At 35.0% G+C, this 27,993-nt stretch overlaps 1 protein-coding gene and 1 long non-coding RNA gene across 3 annotated transcripts; one reads left to right on the top strand and one right to left on the bottom strand.

Moving 5' to 3' along the window:
- The first annotated feature begins 37 nt into the window (after positions 1–37).
- LOC123525256 (perlucin-like) lies at positions 38–19,568 on the top strand. 2 transcript variants are annotated; one of them, XM_045304155.2, is made up of 4 exons: positions 38–266; positions 14,468–14,577; positions 17,271–17,337; positions 17,871–19,568. In XM_045304155.2, the coding sequence occupies exons 1-4, from the start codon at positions 95–97 to the stop codon at positions 18,101–18,103; spliced, it is 582 nt and encodes a 193-aa protein (XP_045160090.1). In that variant the 5' UTR covers positions 38–94; the 3' UTR covers positions 18,104–19,568. The 2 variants fall into 2 exon arrangements, with proteins under 2 accessions (XP_045160090.1, XP_045160085.1); XM_045304150.2 differs by having other exon boundaries at positions 42–266; positions 17,271–17,361.
- Positions 19,310–25,845, bottom strand: LOC128555527 (uncharacterized). Its single transcript, XR_008370129.1, has 5 exons — positions 24,645–25,845; positions 24,050–24,182; positions 23,278–23,376; positions 22,784–22,868; positions 19,310–22,167 (listed from the first exon to the last, which is right to left on the bottom strand). It is a non-coding gene; the product is annotated as an uncharacterized LOC128555527 (long non-coding RNA).
- Between the last annotated feature and the right edge of the window lie 2,148 nt (positions 25,846–27,993).

The following is a 27,993-nucleotide window of genomic DNA, read 5'->3' as shown; positions in this document are numbered from 1 at the left end:
GTTTCTTAATAGCAAATAAACACTTAATTAATAAGCTGCAGTACATTATATTCCCCACATAACATTTCCTCTCCACGATATTGTTGGAAACAGGATGGTAATGTTGAAAACATTAGGACTTGTTAGTATATTTGCGTATTTTTCTCTTAGTGCTGGAGAGGAGAATCGATGTTCCCGTTACCACTATGAGGAACAAATACTCTCAAAGGTAGTTAGACTTGAACACAGACTGGAACTATTAGAGGACAAAGTCACAAACAAGACAGGTAATGTTTATTTTTGGTACTTCATACGGCACTACCGTCAACACGACAAGTAAGTTTGTATTTTTTTAATTTGTAATGCGTTTGATAATAAACTGATACTAACAGACAACTGGGCATACATTGTCAGAATAATATGTATTTTTGATGTATTTAAAACGTGATACATAATCACAGAGAGTGCATGACTCAACCTGCATTCTATTATTGCCATAATTATGGTTGAATTGTTGTAAATAATAGAATTTGGGTCATTTCATTGGGATTTACGGTAATAGCTGGATCCCAGCATCACACAGGCGCGGATTTTTTGTGAAGGCAATTTGTCATTGCAATGTATATCGTAAATGTCGATTTTGCCCTTTCAGTTTGCAAAATTTCAAATTTTCATTTTGGCCTGGCCCATAATAATGGCATCAACTTTGAAAATACAAACGAGAAAAATAAGTTTCCTATGACAGGAAAGAAATTAAAGAGCAGAAAATAAAGATATTTTTGTCGGACATCACTTGGAAAATTCCTTTCCGTTTCAGTTTGATGAATACGCTAGAAAGACCATAAACTCTAAATCATGTGAATGTGCATTTCTAAAGCACATATTGATGGCTTACCAAAACTGTTCTAAATGTAAGCGCATCCAAATATTTTTTCAGTGTGTTGCAATAATTACCGTTTGCGTACTTTGCGTAATCATATTGGCAGTAGCTGCGCCAATGTTTCGCGCAAATAACCAATCTCCGCGTTTTAAAATCGCACCGCGCAAATAGCCAATTTATGATTTATGACATACCGATTTTATCTTTCATATATTTCATAAGAGGACCTTTCATATAAAATTGTTTAATGATACAAATGAAAAAAAAAAAAAAAAAAAAAAAAAAAAAAAAAAAAAAAAAAACAGACATGCTTGAAGGTGTGAATTGTCCGAGCCGTTCTGTTTTAAATGTACACTTCTTTAAATAATAAAAGAGGCAATCCATATATGTATGCAGTTATTTGAAGAAGATACAATGTCCTTGGTAATTTACGTACTATTTCCTTAAAAGTCATTTCAGAGTTACTTATCGTCATCTCAGGTGTATTTTATAAACACTTATTATTCTTAAGTTTTCAATTTCAGTTTTTAAATGTTAAACTACAAAAGCATTAAAGATTAAAAAGCTTTCAAAAGAATACAACGGACCTTGAAAATTTCGTTACAGGTCACTACACGACTCTTCACGCCTGTCCTGTTTTAAACCTGTATTTTTATCATTTATATCATAAGAGAGATGTCCATCATCTTTGTTAGTATAGCATGTGAAGTTGTGCACCAGGTGATTTAACTGGGATTTCATATAGCCAGCCCTTGGCTTTGTAAACAAATGCAGGATACATATCTGGTTCTTTTTTATATCGCTGCATCGTTGTTTGTGTCGTGTAGTAGTTTTTAAGTGTCTCCCCGTACATACAGTCAATGTTGTTATATTTCGATCTGTTCAGATCGTTTAGTACGACATTTATATTGTATTGGTGGTTCTGTTTAATTTTTGTTGATTGATCAGTTCGGTAAAAGTTCCAATAATCCCGCTTTCATTGTTTTGTGTATTGTTTAATCACTTTTTTATATGTTGTCTGCCTTTTTTTGTATTTAGACAGTTTCTATGATATGCAGGATCCATGACCCAGTACTCCCACCCAAAATTCTAGTTTGTTTAGTTTTGTCTTTTATTTTCTCATTTAAGGCTCGTGCATTATTCTAACCGGGACACATGCACCGATTTTCATGGAATTGCTTTCTACTGTACCATAGATTGTTCTATGTAAATTATAATTTGTTACCTGTAACATGGGCTAGAGGGAGTGGACAATAGCATGTATTTCCACTATCAGCTAGTAATATGCTTAACTATGACTGTCTTTATTTTTATCACACAGGCAGTAGTATGTAATGACGTCATGTATAGTACCTGGATCGATGTTTTGAAATATTAAATACACTTAAGACAACATACTTGCAAACGGAATACAAAAGTACTATTCTTGGAACAGGGTAAAGCTTTAGAAAAGAGCCTTTCACTGACTGAGTTTGAAAGTGACATTTCAAAACTTGGATACGTATCTATCTTAGTAGATCAAGTCAAGTCATTTTTTTAAATGTGGGAATAAAGAGTGTTTGGATCACTGTCGTATTGTTTCATTCAGATGGTTCAAGGGAGGAAATTACAATTAAGATAAATTTGAGTATATATTTATTTTCCCATTTAAATTGTTTTTTTGTACTTATAGCATGTGTAAATGTTGAGGTCTGCTCAACCCGAGGCTAGAGGGCGTGGATGGTAGCATGCATTTCCACTACCGTCCATGAATATGCTCAATCAAACTTTCATCTTTGACGTGTTGAACGACCCGTAGAGTTTCCACGTTTTCTATTTTACGATATAAGATAAAACCGTATGTAATATCGGTTACATGATAAGCAAAAAAACGGTCATCTATGTAATCAGGCCCGGGAAGAGTTCGGAATGCCTCGCCCCTTCAAGCCCATATCAACCTTTTCTGATCAAATTGATGTTACATTCTATTTACATAATGCCTCAGCATTCGTCTGTTATGTACAATACTCCCAATTTATCATAGTTCATTTAATTAGGACTGCGTACGACGTTGAATCAATTCTTCGGGAAAGATAAAACTGTACTGTTAAGATGTATGGTTAGATGTGCAGTCGTGTTGGGACACTTTCTTTTTGTCACCACTTCTGGAAACAAACTAAGCACTTCTTTTTCAAAAAGTTTTTTTGGTTGCTTTCCTTGAATATTTTTTTTCCTTTTCGGAAACCTTAGCTCCTTTGTTAATAATTCCAATATCAGTCTTACCTCAAAAAAGTCATAAATCATGCAAAAGAATGGAATAAAGCTTTGCTATCTCTAGCTCACAATGATCTTTGTTACTTTTTCTTATGTAACTCAACCATCTCCACAATTAGGTTCTACTCAATAAGAACATAACCTTACCAGAAGTAAAATAAAATATTTCAAAGCTCATTTTCAAACATCAACAATTAACGTGCCGTTGCTTTGTGCAGAGTTTTGTATTACTGAACTGAGCTGCCTTGTTTCAAATTTAACACGATGGATAGTTCTGTGAGAAACTCAAAACTTGGCTTACATCTGTCTTTAAGTCTCTGAATTTAGATCATACAAGTGATAGATTAAAATACCAACAATGTTACCACTGATGGTCTTTTGTAGAACGTTTCTTGCAATCCATGGTAGTTACTTTAATGTACTGATACATCCCAGTGTTTTGTTTATGTAATCTATTTTTAGCACAGTGTCAGTACCATTTTACTAAGATTTCTGCCAATACTATTGATGTCATCAATTATTTATTAGGTAAATCATTTCTTTACTTACTATTGCATTATTTTAAAGTCAGACTGTCATCATATTTGTTGTATTTTGTAAGTTATTGCATTTTAAATTGATTACAGTGCAGCATCCCTGTCTGGCTGCAGCCATTTTGCCCAATTGCATTCTGGGTAGTTACCCTTGACAACCTAGTAGAATTCCAGGAATTATTCCAACTGTCAAAACAATTCTAAGCTAAATTTCTTTAATTTAAGCAAAGGATCAGAGTTTTTCAGGTAATAGTCATTTTATTTAGGAATTATAACCTTTGATTTATGTCCAGTTTTCATGCAACTTAATTTATTTTAGTAGTTTAAACTCTGATTTTTATGATTTAACCATAGTTTTGGCTGTTCCATGTACACATTGTTTTGATGTGTACATTCTGCACACAGTTGTACATTCACTCAAGAGTTTGGTTGTGTGCACCCATACAGTTGGTGTGTGCACACATGTTTTTGGTGTGCACTTGGTCAGTATAAAAGCTTTTTGTAGCTCCATTGAAGGAACTCTCCAGACTTTGAACTTCAAGAGCTTAACCTATTTTTGGTAACTGCCAGTATTCTATTTTGACTTTAGAATTTTTCAAGACTTGATTATTTTTGGCTTAAGTAAAATAACTTTTAACAGTAAAATAAGATTACTTTTAAGATTTAAGACTGAGGTTTATAGGCAAGCATTTGTTTCATTTAAAGATTCTAAATATTTAACAGTTTGTTGTTAACTAAGATGTTTTGCTGATACATTATTAGTATTTATTTAGAGTCAGTATTTTATATGCATTGTCTTAATTTTTGTTAGGGATAAAATAAATAAATTTGCAATTTAAATTTATTTGATCTTAGTGATTTCTTATTAGTGTTAAGTAGAACTTAAGTAAATCTTGGTAAAATAAGTAGTCTAACTGGAGTAAAATAGCCTTAGTGAATCGGCCACAAAGCAGAATTGTATTCGAACCCAATCTGTTCTTAACCACGAAACCGGAAGTCGCAAGCCTGCATGATAGTCCAGTTTTACGTAACCACATAGCCAGAGTTCGAGATCCCAGCCCGGTAAATCCTACTCAACTTCTCTTGCCGAACCACAACCAGTCCCGAAACCATCCGAGCTAGCCAGAGCGCAACACTTTCTTGGTGGCAGCGGTGGGATCCTTTCAAACAATTCAACAGAGAGGATCCAGAGATTCGAACACAAGCCTATAGACTAAGAAACGCTACCATGGACAGATTTTCTCCAGTTGATAGTGAAGGAGTGGTATACTTCAACAGAGGTCCCGGTTCAGAATCCCAAGGCAATCATCTCAACGATAGATGTGAAGATCCAAGCCAAGACTACAAGCAGACCTACAGGATGTAGATCATCTTTCAGTGCATTCCGAGCCAGCTTACAGACCATTTTCGTTAAGAGATGCTGAAGTTAACACATCATTCCAACAACAGAACAATGATGAAACCGGATTATCATCAGATGTATTGAGTAACATCACTGGAGTACTAAAGGAGGTTGTAACAGAACTACGTAACATAAAGCAGTCTCAGACAGCATCATCTGAGAATTCAAGGCAACAAAGCAGTTTGAATAATATACCAACAACCCAGAATTATACAGATTTGCAAAACCAGTGTAGGCAACAGTACACTAGAGAACCATACAGTGCAGTTAGTAATGATTTTTCAGGTCCTGTTCAAGGCAGATTTATTCAAAGGCCATATCAGCATCAGAGTTTTCATGAACAACCGGCAAACAATTTCAACCGTAACTCCTATAATGTTCAAAGAATACCTGTAGTTGAAGAGAACAGTCAGTACCATATTGCCAGTGAAGTACCAACCAGTTCAAGTCATGGAAATTATTACAATACAGCTATGCAACCCCAGTGGCAAAGACCTAGGATCAATGACAGCATACGAGTACCTGCTTTCTCTGGAAAAGATGATTGGGCAGTATGGATAGCTCGTTTTGAAGCTATCGCAAGTCGCTATGGTTGGACTGATGAAGAAAAGATAGACCAGCTATTACCTAGGATAGAAGGAAAAGCAGCAGAATTTATGTTTTCCCCAACTGCAACCTAGAGTTTTATACAATTACAGAGAATTGGTTCAAGAGATGAACAACAGATTCATGGTCATTGAAACAAATAGGCTTTTGCTGCAAAATTCAGCAGAAGAATACAAAAGGCTGGTGAAACAGCAGAGGACTTCGCAGCAGATTTGAAGATGCTTTATGATAAGGCACACGGCTACAGAGATAGACATATCCGAAACGAGGATTTGGTGAGAAGATTTTTAGATGGACTGAGAGATGATGAAGCACGATTCGAGGTAGAATATCACAAAGAGCCATCAACTATAGATGAAGCTGTTTTTCATGTAGTAAACTTCATCCAGACCAGAGGTTCTGTTGGGTATGATAGAAGAAATGGTAAATATGCCAGAAGGACGGTAGATAATTCTGATGAAAGGAGAGAAGCAACCTTCAGTGAAGAGAGGGCGTACCGGATACCAGAAAGGAAACAGACTGAGAGAAGGCCTGTGACTGAAATCGATAGTAATAAATCAGATTGTGAGTCAAATAACAACAGCCAAGAACAGGCATTGCAGAAGATACTCGAACGACTTGAGAAGCTAGAAAAGGCTAACAAAGCAGATACTGGTAGAAGAGGTTCAAACCACAAGAATAACACAGTTGAATGTTTCAACTGCCACAGAAAGGGTCATTATGCTAGGGAGTGTCCTGATAAACAAAGATCAGACAGAAAGATGGGAGATCATAATCAAAGTAGAGGGAACCATACTGACTCCAACAGTCGTAGTGGGTCTTTAAACTACCAGGGACCAGCTCTTGTGGCCAAAGAGAGGTCCGCTTAGAGGAAAAAGGCCAGTGTGAAGACAAGATAGATCAGAAAAATAAAGAGGAGAGTAAGAAGAGGAGCCTTTGTGATGGAGTTTATGTGAAAGATGCTGTTGAGGGTGTGCCTTTATTGTTCACCGCAGACACTGGGGCTTCCAGAACCGTAATTTCCTCAAGAATTTACGAGAAGATTGCAGAGAATGAAAGACCACAACTAAGCAGGTCTATGTGCTTGAAAGGGGCAAGCGGGTCGCCTATTAAGGAGAGGGGAAAAGCTGATTTAGGCTTGAAATTGGAAAGTATCAGATCATCAGTGAGGCCATGGTGGCTGAAATAGAGGATGATGCTCTGCTGGGTTTTGATGTTTTGATGGGGAGTGAGAGGGACCAGCTGACATCTTACTGAGCCAGAATAAGATCATTCTTGATGGAATTGAGATACCGACTGTTCAAGTTGCAAGCACAAGAAGACTAGAAGGGTAGTCGTGGCAGATGACATAAGCATACCTGGTCAAGCGGAGTCGCTTATTGATGTTTATGTTGAGAGGGTGGAAGCTGATGACAGGGATGATCAGGCAGACTATGTGGTAGAACCTACAGACCATTTCAAGGACAGGTATCAGTTGATGATGGCTTCAACACTAGTGGACATCAACAAGGCTACCACCTGTAAGGTACGAATACTGAATCCTTTTCCAACTGAAGTTACTCTGAAGCAGGATGCAGTGATAGCAACAGCTGAGAGAATAGAGAGGGTTGTTAGCATCATAGCGGAGGAAGAAAATAAAGAAGAGAAAAACCAAAGCAGTATAAGAAGACTTGACGTACATAGCAGCAGTCCTAGAACCGAAAGGAATTTTACCCTAGCTGATGAAGAAGCTGTTCCAGAACACCTCAGAGATCTGTATAAAAATCAACAGAAGGAAAAATAGGATTACGAAAGAAAAGTGTTAGCGGGACTTCTTGTTAAATATAGTGACAGCTTTTCCAAAGATGAGTGGGACATTGGAGTAACCAACTTAGCTGAACACCCAATCAACACGGGGGATGCAATACCAGTCAAACAACGACCGAGAAAAGTCCCGTTAGCTTACGCAGCAGAGGAAAAAGCAGCTATTGAAGATCTAATGAAGAAGGGGGTTATACAGAAGAGCACTTCTCCATGGTCAAGCCCGATAGTATTTGTACGTAAGAAGTCAGAGCCATAAGACCATGTGTTGACTACAGGAAGGTCAACGCACTTGTTAAACCGGATGGATTTCCACTGCCCAGGGTACAAGATTGTTTGGATGCGGTATCAGGTTCCAGTTTATTCAGCAGCCTTGATTTAACTAGCGGGTATTTCCAGATTCCACTTAAGAAGGAAGATATTCCCAAGAGCGCATTTTCTTGCAAATTTGGTCAATATGAGATGACAAGGATGCCTTTTGGTTTGAATAATGCCGCAAGTACCTTTCAGAGGACAATGGAGTTAGCACTTCAAGGACTGCAGTGGATAACCTGTCTCGTTTACATAGATGACATCATAATTTTTGGAGCTGACTTTGAAGAACACATTAGCAGGGTTGATGAAGTTCTTAGCAGAATAAAAGATGCTGGACTAAAGCTAAAGCCAGAAAAATGTCACCTGCTACAAACAGAAGTCATTTTTCTAGGACATGTTGTGTCAAAGGAAGGTATCAAGCCAGATCCTACAAACATCTCCAAAATAGTGCAGTGGCCTAGACCAATAAATGCCAAGCAAACGAAACAATTTGTCGCTACAGGTTCTTACTATAGACGGTTCGTTAGAAATTATGCGAAGATTGCAAGACCATTAACAGAACTGACCAGAAAGGACAAAGCGTTTGTGTGGGATGAACACTGTGAAAATGCCTTCAATGCAATAAAAGAAGCTTTAATCAGTCCGGAGGTTATGGGCTACCCCATGGACAAAGGCGGAGTTTTTCTCTTGGACGTAGATGCGTCGGGATTAGGAATAGGAGCAGTACTACAACAAATACAAGGTGATAGGGAGAGGGTGATAGCTTATGCAAGCAGAGCCATAAACAAAGCAGAAAAAAAACTATTGCATAACACAAAAGAACTCCTTGCAGTAGTCTATTTTGTGCAATATTTCCGTCAGTATCTACTAGGTAGACATTTCACAGTAAGGAGTGATCATCAGGCACTAGTTTGGTTGTTCAAGTTAAAGGAGCCCAGTGGAAAGATTGCCAGATGGATTGAGATCCTTGCACCTTTTGATTTCTCCATAGAATATAGAGCTGGATGTAAACAAGGACATTGTGATGCCTTGTCCAGATGTGAAAGTCCGAGAGATTGCACCTGTCATGATGTCGACACAAGTGAGTCATTAAAATGTGGTCCATGCAAGAAGTGTAGAAAGAGGGCAGATGATATGATGTTAGAGCTAAAAGGGACACAACAGCAACACATAGAAAGCAGGAGAGATCACAATGAAGATCAAGTGGAGCAAACAACAGAAGTTCGTAGTGTTACAGATCAAACGTCACAACCTTGTGTTTCAAAAGACATCACCAATCTGAGATGGATGTACATCAGCACTGCAGGCGAAATTGCTAAACAGCAAGCAAAAGACACCGATATTGGACCAGTTTACAAGGCAAAGGTTCAGAACAAAAAGCCTAACAGTTCAGACATGGTGACAGAGAGTCCGGCCTGCAGACACTACTGGGTAATATGGGATAATTTACACCTTCAAAATGATGTCTTATACAAGGATTTCAAAAAATTGAATGGTACCGGGGAGTTTAGGCAACTAATTGTACCACAACAGATGAGGAAAGAAGTTATACACCAGATGCATGATACCGTACTATCTGGACATCTTGGAACCAAAAAGACAAAAGAAAAGATTTCCCAGAGGTATTATTGGTTCGACATGAAGGAAGATATACGTCTTTATATCATGAGATGTGACATCTGTGCAGCTGATAAGCAACTTCAGAAACCTCCTAAGGCAGCTATGGGACACCTTAGAAGTGGAGCACCATGGGACACCTTAGCTATTGACTATCTAGGACCATTCCCGGAAACACCTAGGCAAAATAAGTACATTCTGGTGATGACTGATTTATTTACCAAGTACGTAGAGATTGTAGCTGTACCAAACCAACATGCAGATGATTGTGCATGCCGAATTATGAATGATTTCATCTCAAGATGGGGAACGCCTTTGTCTATTCACACAGATCAAGGGTGGACATTCGAAAGTAAACTATTTCAAGAGCTTTGTAAACTTTTAGAGGTGCGGAAAACTAGAACAAGTCCGAGAAATCCAGAATGTAATGGACAGACCGAAAGATTCAATAGGACACTTTTGAAGATGATTAAGGCATATATAGCTGACGAACAAGATGAATGGGATTTATATCTCGGTTGTCTCGCAGGCGCATACAGATGTACACCATGCGAATCTACCAAACTGACGCCTAACCTACTAAGTTTAGGCCGAGAAATTAAGCTTCCAGCGGATCTGTTATTTGGTTATGCTGTAAACTCTACAGATGTGCCATCATACTGTGAGTATGTGGAAGAAATCCGAGCCAAAATGATGCATGCTCACAAGATTGCAAGGCAATATCTCCAGTCAAATGCCAGGCGGAGTAAAATCCTCTATGATACAAAAACTTCATACCACAACTACAATGCTGGGGATGTCATATGGTACCTCCATGAGTCAAGAAAAGTAGGAGTTACGCCAAAGCTGGAAAAGAAATTTGATGGACCTTTCGTAGTTAAAGAAAAAATGTCAAATGTGAATTTTGTGATACAGATGAACAGAGAAGGCCAAGAGAAACTGGTACATCATGACAAGTTGAAACCGTATTTTGGTACAAATATATCCCTAGATGGATTCAGAAGATCAGCAAGAACATCAAGAAGCAGCAGTCTCAGAAGTCAGTAAAGTAACAATGATGTCCTGTGCAGTGCTGTAAATGTTGTTATAGGCGTAGCTGTAGTTTATCGTAGTCTAAAGTAGAGTGCATGTATCAGCAAAACATGTGAAAATTATTGTATATCAATTTTAAGATGATCATCTGTCAACGAACCTCCATATCCATGTATTACTATTGGTCACATTCATAGAAGTAAAGTTGGTCAAAATGGATCTCGTTTCAGGTCAATATGAGTGAGAAGGTTCCTAGACGTGGCAGGCTATACAAGTGTTTACACTGTGAGAAGGCAGGAAAGGTGTACATAGAAGTGAAGTACAGAGTCACCGGTCATGTTTGGAAGCACCACTTTCCACTGTCAGATTCGCCGTTCTATTGCACCCTTTGTCTGTTCAGGTCAACCACAGAGGAGGCACTTAGGAAAACAGTTAAGACTTACCGAAGGCACGTTCTGATGCGCAAGGACATGGGTACAAGGTCAATGATAATCGGTACCTAGTGTTTAATACAGCACCACGTGATTTGGTAGAAGGGGTTGATTACAGAAGGAGGACCTTGAGAGAATGTTTAGCTGGTACCTCTGCAGTCGAAGACCCATTGATGCTGGATCATGAGGATTACTCATATGAGAAGACTCCCGAAGAAGATGGTTTGATAACGCTACGTATTACTCCAGAGGTCCTTGCTGATTTTGTTTCTAGACCAAGACTGACCGAAACATCAGTAGTACCTCAGCAAACATTTCCTTTTCCTAGCTGCAGCTCATCAACAGTAAGCAATCCAGTCATGACTCAACCATTTATTCAGCAGCCACATCTCCATTTATTGCCCCCATACCAAATACCGAAGTAGAAGCAAATACCACCACTAACACCATTTTAGCCAATGTCAACGAAACCGTAACCAGTAACCAGTTCTCACCCTTTAATTTCCTAGAGGCACTCTGCTCAACGCCTACTAAAACAGCAATGACCACCACTATGTCCCACACTGCAGACACCAATCTTACAGCCACAAGCAGAGGAAAACATTTTAGACCAGATACTACCAGACCAGGAGATGAGTTTTGGAAACTTAGATTTGCCCTTAGCATTCCTATCATGAAGTCGCCCGAAGCTGAACCACAAACAATGAAAGATGAAGAAACACACAGACAGAAGAACCGCAACGGAAAAGGAGAAAACGCAAGATCAGGAAGGCGAGAGTAGAAAATTGGAAGAAGCTTTAGAGAAGATCGTGTCATCAGTTGAATCCAACAGAAGAGCTATCCAGGGAGTAAGAAGATCAGTAGATCAGGTTACAGATGTTTTGGGTGTACTGCAGAAGACAATGGAAAGTATCCGGGATGAGATTAGGAATGGTAGGAGGGAACAGGAGAGAAGAGGTGAAGGTACAGTCAGTTATACAGATAGACTAAGTAAAACAGAAGACGACAAAAGACACAACAGGAACGATAACAGACAACATAACAGAGATGACATACCACGCAACAACAAGGAGGACAGACGACACAACCCAGGAGACGACAGATCATGTAACAGAGGGGATGACAGACAACAGAACCGAGGAGATGACAGATCATACAAGGGAGACGACAGACTGCACAACAGAAACGATAGACCACACAACAGGGAAAACGACAGACAACTCAACAGTAACGACAAAAAATCAAACAATGAGCAGTCATACAAACACAACAACAAAAGACAAACAAGCAGAGATGACAGAGAGGATAAGGAAAACAGACCCGCATTAAAGTCTGTAGTGAACAAGAAATGAACATTTTACAAGCATTTGCAGTCAATCCAATTTACATTCATGGACATTTATAGACAACATTGGTCATTTATATGTAACAGTTTAACGAAAAATGGATGGACCATGACAGGCAAATATGGAGCTGGCGATCTTCAAGTTCGAAGCAACGTATCAAAACTTTGAGGCATATTGACGCTTAAATCGCGACAAATCCTGGTTGTCGATGAGGAAATTTCATAACAGAGATACATTCATGGAACTTTTATAAACAGTCAGTTAAACGGAATTACAAACTGTGCTTCTGTGAATATTAGTAAAGTGTGATGGACATTCTGTGATATATTATGCTTTATAAGCATAATTCCGTGAAAATGAAAACAAAGACTTTGAAGTTATAGTTTATCTAAGTTAATATTTGTGTGTTTAATGATAGACACTGGTGCTACTTATTACTTAATAATATAGCAGTTTTACATGCTTCCTTTAATATTTCATGTTTAATGTTTAATAAATGGGATTTTTGAAACTTAATGTTAAAGTAACTGTTGTTAATGGTTAAATTATTTGTTCTATTCAATTTGAATTTAATATTTGTAATGTTAGAAGAAAGTTAAATTGATTTTACCTATTTGAATTTTTTAAACTGAAGATTACTTTAACTTTAAAGGTAGATTTTCAATGTTTAAAGGGACAGTGGTAAATTTTTACACATTTTATCAAACTGATGTACTTTAATCATTTTGCTTAGTTAACTTTTATTCTTAATGTCAGTTGGAACTTTGACATTTAAAGAGGGGAGTAATGATACATCCCAGTGTTTTGTTTATGTAATCTATTTTTAGCACAGTGTCAGTACCATTTTACTAAGATTTCTGCCAATACTATTGATGTCATCAATTATTTATTAAGTAAATCATTTCTTTACTTACTATTGCATTATTTTAAAGTCAGACTGTCATCATATTTGTTGTATTTTGTAAGTTATTGCATTTTAAATTGATTACAGTGCAGCATCCCTGTCTGGCTGCAGCCATTTTGCCCAATTGCATTCTGGGTAGTTACCCTTGACAACCTAGTAGAATTCCAGGAATTATTCCAACTGTCAAAACAATTCTAAGCTAAATTTCTTTAATTTAAGCAAAGGATCAGAGTTTTTCAGGTAATAGTCATTTTATTTAGGAATTATACCTTTGATTTATGTCCAGTTTTCATGCAACTTAATTTATTTTAGTAGTTTAAACTCTGATTTTTATGATTTAACCATAGTTTTGGCTGTTCCATGTACACATTGTTTTGATGTGTACATTCTGCACACAGTTGTACATTCACTCAAGAGTTTGGTTGTGTGCACCCATACAGTTGGTGTGTGCACACATGTTTTTGGTGTGCACTTGGTCAGTATAAAAGCTTTTTGTAGCTCCATTGAAGGAACTCTCCAGACTTTGAACTTCAAGAGCTTAACCTATTTTTGGTAACTGCCAGTATTCTATTTTGACTTTAGAATTTTCAAGACTTGATTATTTTTGGCTTAAGTAAATAACTTTTAACAGTAAAATAAGATTACTTTTAAGATTTAAGACTGAGGTTTATAGGCAAGCATTTGTTTCATTTAAAGATTCTAAATATTTAACAGTTTGTTGTTAACTAAGATGTTTTGCTGATACATTATTAGTATTTATTTAGAGTCAGTATTTTATATGCATTGTCTTAATTTTTGTTAGGGATAAAATAAATAATTTGCAATTTAAATTTATTTGATCTTAGTGATTTCTTATTAGTGTTAAGTAGAACTTAAGTAAATCTTGGTAAAATAAGTAGTCTAACTGGAGTAAAATAGCCTTAGTGAATCGGCCACAAAGCAGAATTGTATTCGAACCCAATCTGTTCTTAACCACGAAACCGGAAGTCGCAAGCCTGCATGATAGTCCAGTTTTACGTAACCACATAGCCAGAGTTCGAGATCCCAGCCCGGTAAATCCTACTCAACTTCTCTTGCCGAACCACAACCAGTCCCGAAACCATCCGAGCTAGCCAGAGCGCAACAGTACTTTAACCCAATTTTGTGAGGTATAGTTCGGTATAAGGCCAAAGAATTGTTATTTATAAGGTAATTTACAACTTTTGACATGTATTGATAAGATATCATAATAACACACAGATTTCGAAATTTTTGAAGTTTACACTGTTCCGTTATAAACTGAATATCTCTCTTATTTTGTATGATTTTAAGATTATGCTAAATATGGAAAATTCTTGGTTTAAATATAACTTACTTTCTTATTTAACAGAGATATCCAGCCAAAATCCAACATGTGCACAATGCCCGGATATGTGGATACCATTTCATGGATCTTGCTATCGCTTTGTAGATGAACAGCTTACATATGACAATGCTAGGGTAAGTTCGGATAAAGATATACAGAACAACTTCTACAGAGCGGCCCTCTCTTAAGCAAAAACCTCTCTATAACAACATCATCAAAATTTCCCTAAGCTGAAATATACTAACAAATTTACCTTTCCAGAACAACAACCTCTACATAACAGTCAATATTTGTATCTCCTAAAGGGTGTTGCTCTACAGAGGTTGCACTTTATATTTAAAAAGTTGACGAAGTACAACAAATTCTTCTTACCAGCTATAACCATTTACCAATTATATGTTTGTTCAAATCATTCTGTTCTTAACTTAATTGTCTCATGACAAGTGGATAAATTCACGACTTAAATTAGGATTACGGCTTTTTCGTCAATTATTCCTTCGGTCCTTCCGTCCGTCTGTTCGTCCGCAAGTTAATGTCCGATCCATAACTCATAAACCATCCATCAAGGGACTTTAATATTACTTGGCTCAAATGTTCCCCATAATAAGACAACATGTCTGGCGCCGAACCCGAATACCCTAGTTCAAAGGTCAATGTCACACTTGGAGGTAAAATGTCACCAAGTCTTTTTCCTGGTCGGTCTGTAACAAGGAATTTTAATTTGACCAGCTAGGCACAAATGTTTCCCATTGTGGCCAACCCACGTGATTTGTGGAAACTGTACACATGGAGAAATGTTTCGATTCAAGTAACATTTTGCCAGTATTTTCCTGATTACTTGATTTATTTTCATAAAATGCGTCAAAATGAGTGCTTTTCTCTATCCAAAGCGTCGGCCGTCAGTTTTAACACATCTTGCAACTGTGTAGATAACGTGCACACGTTTGCCGTTAGGCGAAGTGTTAAAGGAAAGTACCAAGAATTGACTGACTGTAGACGTTTCGTGCTCATTTTACTGTCTTCGATGCTCTTTATCTAATAAAAATCCGCCCAGTAATAAGGAAAATAAAGGCAATATGTCACCTGAGTCGGGACATTTGCTTCGTGTGTACGGTATCCAAAAGTCAGGTGGGTTGGCTCCCCTGACAATATGTCATGCCCAATTTTAAACACGAAAATTAAAGGTCAAGGTCATACTTGATTAACAACATATTAACATGGTCTGTTCTAGAACTCCTTAATCCATTGTGGGATTACAATATTACTTGGCACAAATGCTCCCTATAATCAGATGACTTGTCATGCCCAACACCCACCCAGACTCAAAATTCGAAGGTCTTGGTAACACTTGTAGGTCAGAAGTGCGGGGGAAGGGATAATTTTCCTGGCCGGTCCGGAAGTCTGCCATTCATTAAGGGATTTTAATATTAGTTCGCATAGGTGTTCCCCATAGTAATATGTCGTGTCATGCCTCCTAACCTACCTGAAATGTCAAGGTCACACTCAGATGTCAAAGGTCAGTAGGGTTGTTTTCCAGTCAATAACTTTGTAATTCATCAAGAGATTTAATTATTACGCAGCACAACGTTCCCAGCCATAAGACAACGTGTTTTGTGCGACACCCAGATCCTTAACTGAAATATCAAGGTTGGAGTCCAAGATCAATATGGTATTTTTCCTGTCTGGTCAATAACTCTGTCATCGATCAAGGGATTTTATTATTAATCGGCACAAATGTTCATGATAATAAGATGACGTGTCATGTACAGCACCCAGAGACCTAGCTCAAAGGTCAATGTCACATTCATATATCAAATATCAGTAGGTTTATTTTCTTGACTGGCCCATAACTCTATCATCCATCAATGATTTAAATATTACTTGACATAAATGGTTCCCATAATGACACGATATGTCCTGCGCAATGCACAAACCCCTAGCTAAAAGATCAATGCCGCACTTGGAGGTCAAAGTTCAATAGGTATTTCCCTTTTGTCAAGTCCTAGCCTGGGAATTCAGTCAAACAATTTGTAACAGTTTTCTAGATACAAATTGACAGTCAGGTGAAACATGTTTTCCGGCCGCAGCGCCAACTGTATTTCACCCGAAATATACTGGTGTATGATAAAGAAGGATAACTTGAAAGCTGAGATTAAAAATGTAAATTTTCGCGGAAAAGATGGTTTCCGAACATTTGTGGTCTGAAGACAAATACCTGTTTGTACCTCCCATCGCTTTTCCAGCAAGTAGTGACAATTATGTAATAATTGTGTCAGAATGAACTCTATGTGCGTCATGGTTATCAAATTGTGAGATATATTATACAGACATAGTGATCTACGAAGTGCCGAATGTTTGCCTCGTTTCCGTTTCAAACACGCGCCGTTTATAGAAAGTCGATAATCACTGGTAACACCGAAACCTTTTCAGATTTCCCCATGCTTTGATAATATCAGAAAAACAATGAATGCCAATTAACACTAGTTAGTGCAAATGTATTGGGATCTTTATTGCATAGATATTATGTTTGATTTCTTCTGTCACAACAGCAGTCTCCAAGTGCTATGTTACGATCTGTATTTGGACTCGGTGTAGTTATATTTTCTGGTCTTTTGGGATTATGACGGTCATATGATATATCTGTATAATAAAATTCCTCTCCAGTCGTTGAAAGAGTCTCAGTCAAACCAAGTCTGCTATTTATTTTGATTGGTTTATTATAACATTCTTTATCTTTAGAATTTTTCACATTTTGAAATTTGATGCACTTACTAAATGATTAAATGCAATTATGTTACACTGCCTATTCAAATGATTTGACTTTCAGTCACACTGCATTGTACACGAGGCTCATTTAGTACATGTCGACACTGAACTAGAAAACGAGTTTCTCAGTATGTATCTCCGTGCTTTAAAAGGTTTGTCTTTTTTCATAATTATGTTTGAATTTATGATGAATTCGTTCAGAGGGAAAATTTATGATAAATACTTTATTACATGTACTTGTCTATTTTATGTTTGTTTATTTTCATACCAGTACTAATTGTTTGTTTGTTTGGATTAAGCGCCGTTTACCAACAGTTATGAAGCGATGGGCAGTTACCTAATCAGAGTTCCTGGATTCTGTACCAGTACTAACCTGTTCTCCGCATGTAACTGCCAACTTCCCAACAAGAATCAGAGGTGGAGATAATGATTTCAAAACCGTTTCTTTTATTAATTTTCACTAAGAGCGTACGCGTCGCCTTGGGATCGAAGTTAGGACATCGCGATTCGTAGATTTGCGCTCTCCTTATTGAGCCAAACGGGCGGAAATACAAGTGCTAAAGCTCCGCGCCCACAGGCAAATTACGGAGACGTTTCTGCAACATCATATCTTTGTTTTGTTTCTTTTTGGGAAATATTTTGTTTTCTCGCCCATTTACAGATGCCTCCTTCTGGATTGGTCTCGCCGATATTAACACAGAAGGGAAGTTTGAATGGGATGGTAGCAGCAAAGCAGTGTCATTTGACAACTGGGGTCCTGGCCAGCCTGACAATGCCGGAGGAAAGGAACATTGTGTACATTACTATGATCAGGCCAAACAGAATTATAAATGGAATGACCACGTCTGTGGACGTTTGTTTAAATCAATATGTGAGAAACGAAACAGCTCTTAAAACATTGTAGTGCCGGTTGACTACAAATGAACATGTATTTAAACATCAGTTGATTGATTCATAATATTTTATTGCTTCCCTACACGCAACACAATACGTGCATTAAATACATAAATGAATGATACAAATGTTTACAGCCAATGGGTTATTTGAAATTAAGTTTTATCTAGCTTTGTAGTAATGTATTATATTTGGGTTAAAGATATCCAATGGCCATTGTTCACTAAAATATATTATCTTTAGGTATTTACTTCAAATATGTAAAATCCTCGTCAAGTATAATTAACTTTACTAAAAATATATAGTAATTGTGTGTATAGAGCTACATTCATAATTAAATGTCGTGCAGTAAGTTGATTGTTAAGAAACTAGCTTCCAGTTTTCAGTGGATGTTCACATTTATACTGTGTTTAGCTCTAAATGTATACAATGTGTACTGTTTTAACCCAAATGCATAGTACTGTTAACACGTATTGATTTTTTTATATTTACATTTATTTACATAAACTATATGTACAGTTCGATTACTAGGTCATACGTGTTTACACGTTTTCAAACCAAATTTTCTCTACTTGCAAAATGACCTTTCTACTTTTTGATTATGTTTTGTTTTAGCATGAGCTCACGTTTTTCTTATACAATTAAGACACATTAAAATATGAAACCTTGAGTTAAGGTCCTTTAATGTTTACAAACATGATGTTTACGAAAACGAACTGTAGAAACTGTTTATGTTTTCAAATACGGTATTTTGGTCTAATGTACCTTTAAACACATGATATTAGTAACTCTAGACTGTGAAAAAGTATGACAAAAACTACATGCTACTTTACAGTCAGCTATAAACCTTATTGTAAATCCATGTCTAGATATGTTGGATACCATTCTGAGAATCTTGCTATCTTTTTTTGGATAAGAAAACTATAATTGATGAGGCTAGGGTTAGTTCAGATAAAGTTCAAATTTGAAAATATTTGTTTTAATGTAAAATATCAGCTAAAATCAATACTGTCAATAAAAGTTTGATTGTGAAATTCTTATTATTACTGTGACTTTTAAAGGGGCGCACAGGTTTACTGCATAATAAATTAAATAAAATACTCCTTATAGACATCTAGCTGTTCATCGGATCCTGTTGTTGCCTATATACCGTATCCAAAATCAAACTTCAAAATCTCAGCAAAACGCAACACTTATTTCAGTCACAATGCTAGGAATTTGCTGAACAATTTCATATCCTGGTATCACTTCCTGCTAAATGGCGGTCATCTAGTTCAAACTGAAAGTAAAAGCGCGACATACAATATATTTCTGAAAAATCATTTGAAGATAAAAATCAGTATGGATGTCAATATATTGTAAATAGTCTATTTGCTAAATGTAAATGAATTCTTTACGTCATAGCTAGTATTTGATTAAAATTAGACTGATTTACAAAATATATATAAATAAATCTAAGATGTCATTGGTGTTTTTATTACTATCCTTACCTACTCGGTTCATTACTTCTGTTCTATACGTAAGGTCATATTTGGACGTTGACAAAGATGAAACTTGAAACTTGAAGCTGTTTTATTTGATTAAACGCCTATTTTTACCTTAAACATATTCAATGGCGTTTTACAAACACATAGAAAATTTTACGTCTAAAAATTAAGACATTTTAAAGATTTAAGAAATAAATGAGTATAAATACCATTGTGAATTAACTATTTAGTAAGTATTAAACAAAAGCTCAGGCATCAGATAAGATTAATAAAATATTAGACTATTATTACAGTAAGATAGCTGTTTTGTTAGTAAGTAAGTAAAAGCGTAGGCATTGTACCTAATTTAAAGAATATTTAAAAAATGGAATAAAAAAGTAAATATTGTCATATATGATGTCATGGCATGATACAACAACTTTTATTTTCAATGTTCTGTCATCAGTAATGGAATAATGTTCAAAAGATGATCAACAACAAATAGTCCTACCTGTGTAAAGGGAAGGTAACTGTGTAACTAAATATTGGTTACTTAAGACAGTACTAGTTACCTCCCTTATCAATTTGCGTATAAAGTGTCAGAATTGACCCTAAATTGACCTATGGTCTGTTTCATGTATCAATAAAAGAAAACACTGATGTTCTTAAATATTTATTTAATTCTGTTTATATGAAATATAATGATTTATATAATGTTTTATAAAAATAGTACAGGTATGTTAATGAAAGTGATAAGTATGTGGTATTGCACTTTGCTGACAGTAAAAAATATGAATTATATAAAAATGGAAATTTTCATGAGATAAAGAACATAGCTACAATTGATTAAAAACATAAGATCATCAAAAATAAGCCAACCAATTTCTAGGAAAAGGCAACTTCATAGTAACAGAGAAAATCAAAAAGAAATGGAAAAGAGGTGAAATGTTGCCTTATAGTACTACTTCTTACTGTTTGAATAATGCCAGTTCAAATCAAAATACAACATTTTTGGAAACTTTTATGAAAGTTTTATGGAGGCTGCTAAAGACCAGTAGCCTGTAATGTGATATAAAATCTGAAATACAAAACGTCTGACTAGTACAGTGGTGACATCACTTTAGTGTTTCTAAAGTAACCGTGCCTCTATCAAAATTGACAGGGAACTTAAGGAAATTAACCTGCAAAGTTTCGTGAAGACTTATCAATAATATATTGTCCAGACAAACAAATCTGGACAGGCACATCATTTGGACAACTAAGTCTTCATTTCCGTAAACTGGAACAACAAAAAGTAATGACAATTTAAAATACTGAAAACATACTCATGACAAGTACAAAAGGGCCAACATTTCTGAGTCATAGACCTTTCTGATCTTATGATGCTTAATGAGGTAACATGTTACACAAAATATTGCTATGGTAAGAAAAGGGCAATAATTATGAAAAAAGCCAAATGCAGTTATGGAACTAGTGCATTTAATGTCAAATTATTACAGTTTGCAATTGTAAGAAGTTTGTTACATTTTTCATTAACAAAGTGGAAGGTGTTTTAGGTATTTTTATGACAAAACATGTCTCCCACCTATGTATACTTTAGCTGTGGCGGCTATTTTGTGCAGCAAAATGGGAAGTGTCGGTGATATGCAAATAGATACTTGGTACTGATCACTCCTGTGAAGTTTCATCAAAATCTGTTAAGAATTTTTAACCTGTGAAAGCCGACAAGATTTTTCTATTTTTAGATCTGGCTGCAATTTAGTGCATCAAAACAAAACATGCAAGCGATAAGCACAACACTATGCTTGGTACTGAACAGTCCTGTGAAGTTTCATCAAAATCTGGCCAGTAGCTTGTCCTCTTAAAGCCAGACAGGCTTAATGCGGATAGACGAGAAGGCATAATTAATACCTCTCCCCACCTTTAGATGAGACATTCCGAGAAAAAACCTTACATACAACACTTTACAAAATCAGGATGCTAAAAAATGGATGTGCAATACCTCTACCTATTCTTCAGTGAAATGAAAAAGGACAAAACACAAGTAATATGGAGGAGTTGTGGGCCATGACACGTACGATAAACAATATAAACTTTGTCATACTAAAATGATATTGCAGTTATAATGGCCAATCACTTTTTAGATTTATGAAAGAAAAAAAACAATTTATGCCAGCCTTAAACTTACAACTTTAAAAGCGAAAATTATATAACGTTTTACTGTGGTATTGCATGAAATTAAATTTTGTCACCATACAAATAATTAATGATTTTAATAATACTGATCACTATGGTCTTAAGTTTGATTTTTGCACATACTGTGCTATAAACTGAGACAAAACAGTACTGATACACTACAAGACACAGTATTTTGAAAATTATAACAGTGTAATGTTTACATATTCTCAAAGTTTCTGAATCACATTTACATGCTCGGCTGGACAGGACTTGCTGCTCCCTACATGTGTGTCCTACAATAACAGCGAATATGTAACAAAGTTGATTCAGAAAGCTCCTCTATACTAAACTTTGCAAGCTGCAGACACTGATCTTGAACAATAGCTGAACGGTGACACTGAAGGTTTCACAGGTATATATCTGAGGAAAGAAATGCATATTGTAGTACTGTTGTAACTCTGTATTTGAGGTGTCTGCAGCTCTTTAATATGCAACATTTGTATATTTCTGAATATAAGGTAGAATAAAAGTGTTACTGGATTAATAAAACTTAACATATCTTATGCATAAGACCCATTTTAGTAGAATATATGAAGAGGCCAATAGTGACCCTAAGTCACTCACTTGATCTTACTATTTGACCTAAAATATATGTATGACACACTTTTTATTTTGGAATATTATGATGGCAGGCAACATTTTATTCTATATCTTAAATACTTTGAAAATAACACACCTTGTACTTGACATTTCATAATTTATATCTTACATTCACCTTTTTAAGCTTATAACAATAGAATTGTGTTTACCTTTTTAATTAATTTCAGGAGAAAAATGTAAGATATTTGGAAAGTTACATTCATAAGTCTGTAATTATTTGGTACTGTATAATTTCTTTTTGTAAGTGTAAAGTTTATATATCATACTTGACCATTGGTCTCATGTGAAATAAACTTTACACAAGCCTCTAGAAGTGATATATACCAAATCGATAACTGAATTACACTATAACTCTTTGAATATTGTAAACAATTACCTGAAGGTATCAATATCTGTGTTTAATTAAGTCATACAGATCAACACTGGCATTCTCATCATATGAATCCACAGAACATTTTACACTGAAATAAAGAAATAACTTCCTACAAATTTTGTACTTCAATTACTGAAATTTATAGATTTTACATTAAATTAGGACTCTAATCCATTGAAAACATCAAGTGACAGATATCAAGAAAACATTGCATTAAAAAGATATTTAAACAAAATGGTTAATGCTATAGTGTATTGAAAAGATTTGAAACATGATTAGTGGCTGACAATAGTAGTTCTTTTATCTCTGTATCATATGAAAGGCTAAGAGTTAAGAAGTCTGAATAGACATCTTTACCTAAGTCAAAATTTCTTGATTGAAAATGGTTGGCTGTACCATCCTTCATGAAACTTCATAAAATCATTTTAATGACATTTACAATGAGTATCTGTTAAATGTTTAGGGGAATGTAATTTTAATAACTGGCATTATATTACCCTTGACATGTTAAACTTGTTAAAGAGTATCATTTGTACATCGTTGTACCATCAGATCATCTTTCACTTCTGTCAACCTGACTAGACATGTTGGACACCCTGAAATATATAAATGATAAAATCTGTGAACAGTTAACAATCAACATGCTAAAACCATATCACAATCTTTATAAAATCACCTTAACACCTTGATCTTAAAAAAATATTATTATTTCATTTAAAAGAATAACATGCCTGTTAATTGTCAACTGTTTGCTCTTTTTAATATTGATAGGCAATTGCATTTTATCAAATGTTGTCTAATATATATATCAACTGTCAATAGTTTACAAGTCAGTGTTTTTTTCTAGCTAATTTGGGACATAGCCTTTACCCCCAAAATTGGGAATTTTGACATGTAAATGTTCTAAATTGGGAAATATTTAGTCCCATTAGATATAGTAAGGATGTGTTTAAGCACTTTCTCATACACTTGTTTCACATTGTACAACCTCTTTAACATACATCCATTACAAAAGTGTCCATAATTTGGTCAATGTTTGTGCAATTTTGATGATTTTTTTTCAGGATGTAGGTTGGGAATTTATGCACTCATTTTGGGAAAAATACATACTTTTTGGCATTGGGAATATAACCAAATAAGGGCTATAAAAACGGCCGAAAAAAAACATGCAAGTGTTAATTAGAATGTCACTGACTTGTTTACTCTCAACAACATAAAGAGAGATAAAACTACATGTAAATTGTAAAACATTGTATGAGATACCCTTACATCCTGTATAAATTGCCTTTAAAAGGAAATTATATAGAAGTATTATCCCACTGTTTTGACTGCCCCTGCACTATCTAACTTTTCAATCTTCTGCAGCCACTTTAATGTGTCATCTGTTCGCTTGTACTTCTTTCTGAAATGAGGTAATTATAATATAATATTTCAATAACTTATAATAAATATATTATATAATTCTTTTCCTACAATTTGCAACAGTTTATTTTGAAAATTCATTTTATCTCAATTACATTCTGTTCTGACTACAGGTAAAATACATAGAACAGACTATAAGCTATTATAAGGTCAAAGGTCACTCTAAAAAGAAAAATCGGTAAACTTAGGCCCAGTTAATCAAAGATGCTTTAAATAAGCTGTCATTTCACACATTAATTTGCCATAGGATTATGTATCTACAAACAAAAAACAAGAACAAACAAATTAATAGAAAGAACATTTTGGGCAATTTAAAAAGCGACAATGAAAGTGAAAGTAGAAAGTCAATATTTTCTTATTGATTTTTCTTTCATAATTTCCATTTAAAGCGTAACAGTTTACTTTCATACCGTATTGAATAATCCATAAACATTATACTTACCGTTTAAATGCATGAAAAATCCTCATGGTACCCGTAAACTTATAATTTGTTGATAACCTCTGTTTTCGGCCGTTTTCACGTGAAAATACGAAACCGGTGTTGACATAAATGTTCTACTTCCGGCGATATTCGATTGCGAAATCGGCTCTAGTACTATGCCTAAAAAGCGGGTTATTGTTACGACAAACAACTGTACTTTTGTATTAAACAGTGATAAAATTGTTCATATTCGAATGTATTTACACAGTAAAAATCATCCAGTTCATGTTACCACAATATCTTCAAATTCACAGTCACAGGCTCTAAAAGAGTGCAAAGTAATTTCTTAAATAAGATGGAACTTTATGCTTTTATTTCTCTATGATTTGTTCTAAAGGGCTAAGTGGTTAAGGTTGTTGATTGAGTCACATTCACCTCACCGACGTGGGTTCAGGCCTCGCTCAGGGCGTTAAATAATTCATATGAGGAAACCATCCCGTTGGCTAACGGAAGGTCGGTGGTTCTACCCAGGTGCCATTCGGTGATGAAAAAATGCACGGAAGGGCACTTTGAGTCTTCCTCCGCCATCAAAAGCTGTGTCGTTGTGACGTTAAACCCAACAACATTCAAAGCAAATTGAGGACAGAAATAGCATTTCAACAGATGTAAATTCAAAAGTATCAATCTTGTTTTCCCTTGAAAATGGTCTCTGTCATTAATTTATATCATTATCATATTTATAGTTCTATTGATTTATTCTGTCAAAAAAGCACTGCTGTTTACCGTCTATTATTTGTGGTAAATTGTGGTTTCGAAGTACAATCTTTTAAACTTTTCTACAATTTCAACTTTTACCCCAAAGGTAGAACAAATTTGAAAACAAAAACAAACAAAAAAAGATAAAAAGTGAACAGTTCTGTCTGAAGATATAATGGCAAAGCTTGATCTCTTTTAATGGCGTGAGAGTAATTCTCCATTTAATTCATAGGGCTTTAAAACAGGCATACCAATTACTATTAGTTTAGGTGTATATTTGGTCAGTATTTATATCACTATTTATGTTAATCTTGAAGTGTTCAAAGTCAAGGAAATATGGCAATTTAATTGTTCTCGATATATCCAAACAGGGGACACCGAGCATATCATTAAGTGAAATATTAAAGAATGACGTCACAATTTATGTTTGCTTCCTTTAGAGTCACAGATCTGGTCAAGAAAAACAAAATGGTATAAAATCTTTTTTTTTTTAACCGAAACAAAAAAAACCCTTTAAGGAACAAAAGACAGGGAGACAGTTAATCTCAAAAAAAGGTATTGGGGGGTTTTTTAAATTTAATTTTAAAAAAATTTTAAAAACATTTTTTGTTTAAAAGCCTAATTCACTACTTTTTAAGTGCCCCTCCCCCCCCCCCCCACCCCCCCCCCCCCCCCCCAAATCCAAAATACAACCCCATCAAACTGCTGCTTATCACCCTTTAGTAACAGAAACTGATTAGGGGGAAATTAAGCACACGGGGGACTCCAACTAGACCATGAAGTTTGTGTGCAGGGGGTTTTTGGAAAAAAATTTAATTTTTTTTTTTTAGTGAATGTGGAATGATAATAAAAAATTTTTTGATATTTATGATATAATAATTTCTTTAATGTTTAGTAATGTTAAAAAAAATAATAAAAATAATCAAATTATTTTTATTAAATTTATTATTTTTAAATGTTGTTTTTGGGTTATTTTTATTTTATTTTTTTTACATAAAAAGGATATAAAAGTTTACAAAATTTAATACGAAAATAATAAAATAATAAAACAAAAGTAAGTGAAAACCCATATTTTCTTGTGCTGACAAAAAAATAAATAAAAAAAAATTGCCCCAAAACCCTCATCTATATTTAAATTTTTAAATTTCCCAGTATGTTGCCAAAAGTGACTTTTTTTCATGCTTTGTTTGTAATTTTGGGCAATGCACTTTCTTTTTTTTAAATTTTTTTTTAAACAAATGTTATTTTACCAGTACTCGGGCCCCAAGTTTTTAAATGGTAAAAATTTTTCTTTTTTTTCTAAAATATCAAAATTATCCAACAAAATTTTAAAAAAAAAAAATTTTGCATATTCCTTTAAAAAAAGTTTCCTCATTATTTCATTTTTTGTGAAAAAAATTTTTTCTGATTATTTTATTTTGGTTTGATCAGAAATATTTCCTTTACTTAAAAAAGCAAAAAAAAAAAAAACTATTATAATTTTAAATGTTATAAAATTAAATTCCCTTATTTTAAAAATAAATTACATTGTTTCCCCTTTCCCCTTTCCCAAAATTCATACACATGAAAGGTAGACTGCTCTCCAAAAAACAATACCCTTTTTTTAAAAAAGGAAAAAAAACCTGTAAATGGTTTCTTTTACCCCCAACTGGGGCTGGGGGAAGGAACAAAATCCTCGGGGCCCATTTTGCCAAAATCAGGCCTTTAAGGGTTTAAAGACTAAATTAAATAAAACTAAATGTTTAGTTTTTTGTTCTGAAACAAAAATTTTAAGACTTAATATAAAAGGCAATGTTATGTAATGCATTGTTATTTTGGTTACATTTTACCCTTTTCCCCTTTGTGATCATTAAAAAAGAAATTAAAATAAACATTCTAAATTTAACTAAAAAAACATGAATGCATTCCTGAAATCCCCCATTTTTTTTCCAATTCCCCCCATCCCCTTTTGGTTTGGATTTAAAAGCACAAATGACGCCTTAAACCTTCCAAAAGAAAAAAAGTAAAAATAAGAGATGTAAGAAAAAGTTTGCGTGCTTCTGGGTTTGAAAATTTAAGGGTGTCTTTTTTTCCTACTTCTCCCCTCTATCAAATAACCGAGTTTTCTTTTACCTACTGGTTTCAGTAATATTTGTTAATCCAAAGTGCCCCGTCCATTGATAGGGGAAAAAGGATTGCAAATTGTTCTCAAGGGAATTTTGGGAAATTTTCATAATATTTTTATAGTTTTTTCAGTTATGCCCCCTTTATTAATTTTTCAATCAATAAGTTTTTCAAAAACCCCTGTTCTCAACCCCTTTTTTAATCTTCGTATACTTTTTCACATGTAGTATATACTTTTTTAAAAATGCCCCCGGGGTTTTTTCTTTTTAAAAAACCGTCTACAACAATTTCAGTCTTCCAGATTTTTAAAAACCGGCACCACCCCACAAACCTGTGGCACTCCGTAAAAACCCTTTTGGCGGCACTCACGTACAAAACCCTGGCAAAAATCACGCAACAAACCTGCGCACCACGTAAAAACCGGGCGGAAATCACGAAACCTTTTTACGAACCCCGTAATTTACTTTTAAACTAAATTTAAAGGGCTTGTAAACACTGTTTTGATTTGTTA

Source organism: Mercenaria mercenaria, chromosome 3 (genome assembly GCF_021730395.1).
Source record: "Mercenaria mercenaria strain notata chromosome 3, MADL_Memer_1, whole genome shotgun sequence".
In the NCBI taxonomy this organism is placed as follows: Eukaryota; Metazoa; Mollusca; class Bivalvia; order Venerida; family Veneridae; genus Mercenaria; species Mercenaria mercenaria.
The sequence above is the reverse complement of the archived record's forward strand: the minus strand, read 5'-3'. Positions and strand labels throughout refer to the sequence as shown.